Source organism: Eimeria mitis, genomic scaffold, assembly GCF_000499745.2.
Source record: "Eimeria mitis Houghton genomic scaffold, Emh_scaff3610, whole genome shotgun sequence".
NCBI classification, from domain to species: Eukaryota; Apicomplexa; class Conoidasida; order Eucoccidiorida; family Eimeriidae; genus Eimeria; species Eimeria mitis.
Window position 1 is genome coordinate 1 of NW_013571954.1, and position 1528 is coordinate 1528.

The 1528-nt window shown below is 45.9% G+C and overlaps 1 protein-coding gene across 1 annotated transcript in view; it reads left to right on the forward strand.

Moving 5' to 3' along the window:
* Positions 1-181: 181 nt before the first annotated feature.
* Positions 182-1528, forward strand: part of EMH_0067790 (uncharacterized protein) — a gene marked incomplete at both ends in the record, with an annotated part of 4469 nt that continues 3122 nt past the window's right edge. The window contains one exon of the mRNA XM_013498666.1: positions 182-737. Coding sequence (XP_013354120.1) covers positions 182-737 — 556 coding nt within the window. The remainder of the gene's footprint in view (positions 738-1528) is intronic.

The window sequence follows — 1528 nt, forward strand, 5'->3', positions numbered from 1 at the left end:
CCCCATACACACACTGCAGCAGCAGGGAGACGCTGCTCTTCTACACCCACATAGAGACATATCAGGGGGCCCCCCAACCCTCTCTAGGCCTTTAGGGGGGCCCCCACGGGGGCCCCTAGGGGGGCCCCCCTCACCCTCGGGTTTAGGAGCAAAGACAGAGGGGCCCCTAGAAGGAAGAAGAATGGGGGGGGCCCCCAGCTGTGTTTCTTTATCAGCAGCAGAGAAAGAGACAGAAGAAAAGGGTTCAGTAGAAGAAGAGGGTACAGATGTAGGGGGGGCCCCCCTGGGGGGGGCCCCCCCACCATATGCTTATGCAGGAGAGGGGGGCCCCCTCTATGAGGGGGAGGGGGGGGCCCCCCTCCCCCCACCCTGCTGTGTTATTCCTGTTGCTCTTGCGGGGGCCCTCGAGCGGGTGCATGCAGAGAGCAGCAGACAGGTGGGGGGCCCCCCTGTGTCTTCTTCTTATAGAGAGGGGGCCCCCCTGAAGAAAAAAGGGTACTACTTATCTAAACCCTCAACAACGAAGAAAAACTCGAGAGAGGGGGGCCCCCCTGCAGCGTATGGGGGGCCCCCCTCCTCCCCCAAGTACCCTTCCTCTCAGGGGCCCCCAAAGGGGGGCGGGGGGGGCCCCCAGCGGCGACGCAGCAGCAGCAAAGAGGGGCCCCCCAGCTATGAGGGTACAGTAGAATCAGGGGGGCCCCCCGTTCTGAATTTGCTGCAGCAAGCAGCAAAAGAGGGTACGGGGGCCCCCCCTGCTGCTGCTGCAGTATCTTTGGGGGCCCTCGCAGAGATGTGTGGTGTACCCACTGTAGTACCCGACAGCAGCAGCAGCAGCAGCAGCAGCAGCAGCAGCAGCAGCAGCAGCAGCGGTGCTGGGGGGGGAGGAAACAATACATCAGCAGCGGGGGGCCCCCAGGGGGGCCCCCATATATATAGTAAAATGAGGGGCCCCCTAAACCCTCATCTTATAACCGCTCTTAAGCTAGGGAGGGGTATTGCGTTGGGGTGTGCTTATCTACAAAGACAAAAAGTAAGTTTTATTTTATTTATTTTATTTTATTTTATTTTATTTGTTTTGTTTTGTTTTGTTTTGTTTTGTTTATTTATTTTGTTTTGTTTTTGTTTTCTTTTGTTTTGTTTTTGCTTATCTACAGAGACAAAAAGTAATTTTTATTTTATTTATTTTGTTTTATTTATTTATTTTATTTGTTTTGTTTTATTTTGTTTTGTTTTATTTTATTTGTTTTGTTTTATTTTGTTTTGTTTTGTTTTGTTTTTGTCTTTGTTTTGTTTCGTTTTGTTTTGTTTTATGTATTTTATTTTATTTTATTTTGTTTTGTTTATTTATTTATTTGTTTATTTATTCATTTGTTTTGTTTATTTTGTTTATTTTTTCTGTGTGTTTTTGTTTATTTTTTTTGTTTATTTATTTCGTTTATTAATTTATTTATTGATTTGTTGTATTATATGTTAATCAATAACTTTATTTATTTATATACTTATATATATATATATATATATATATATA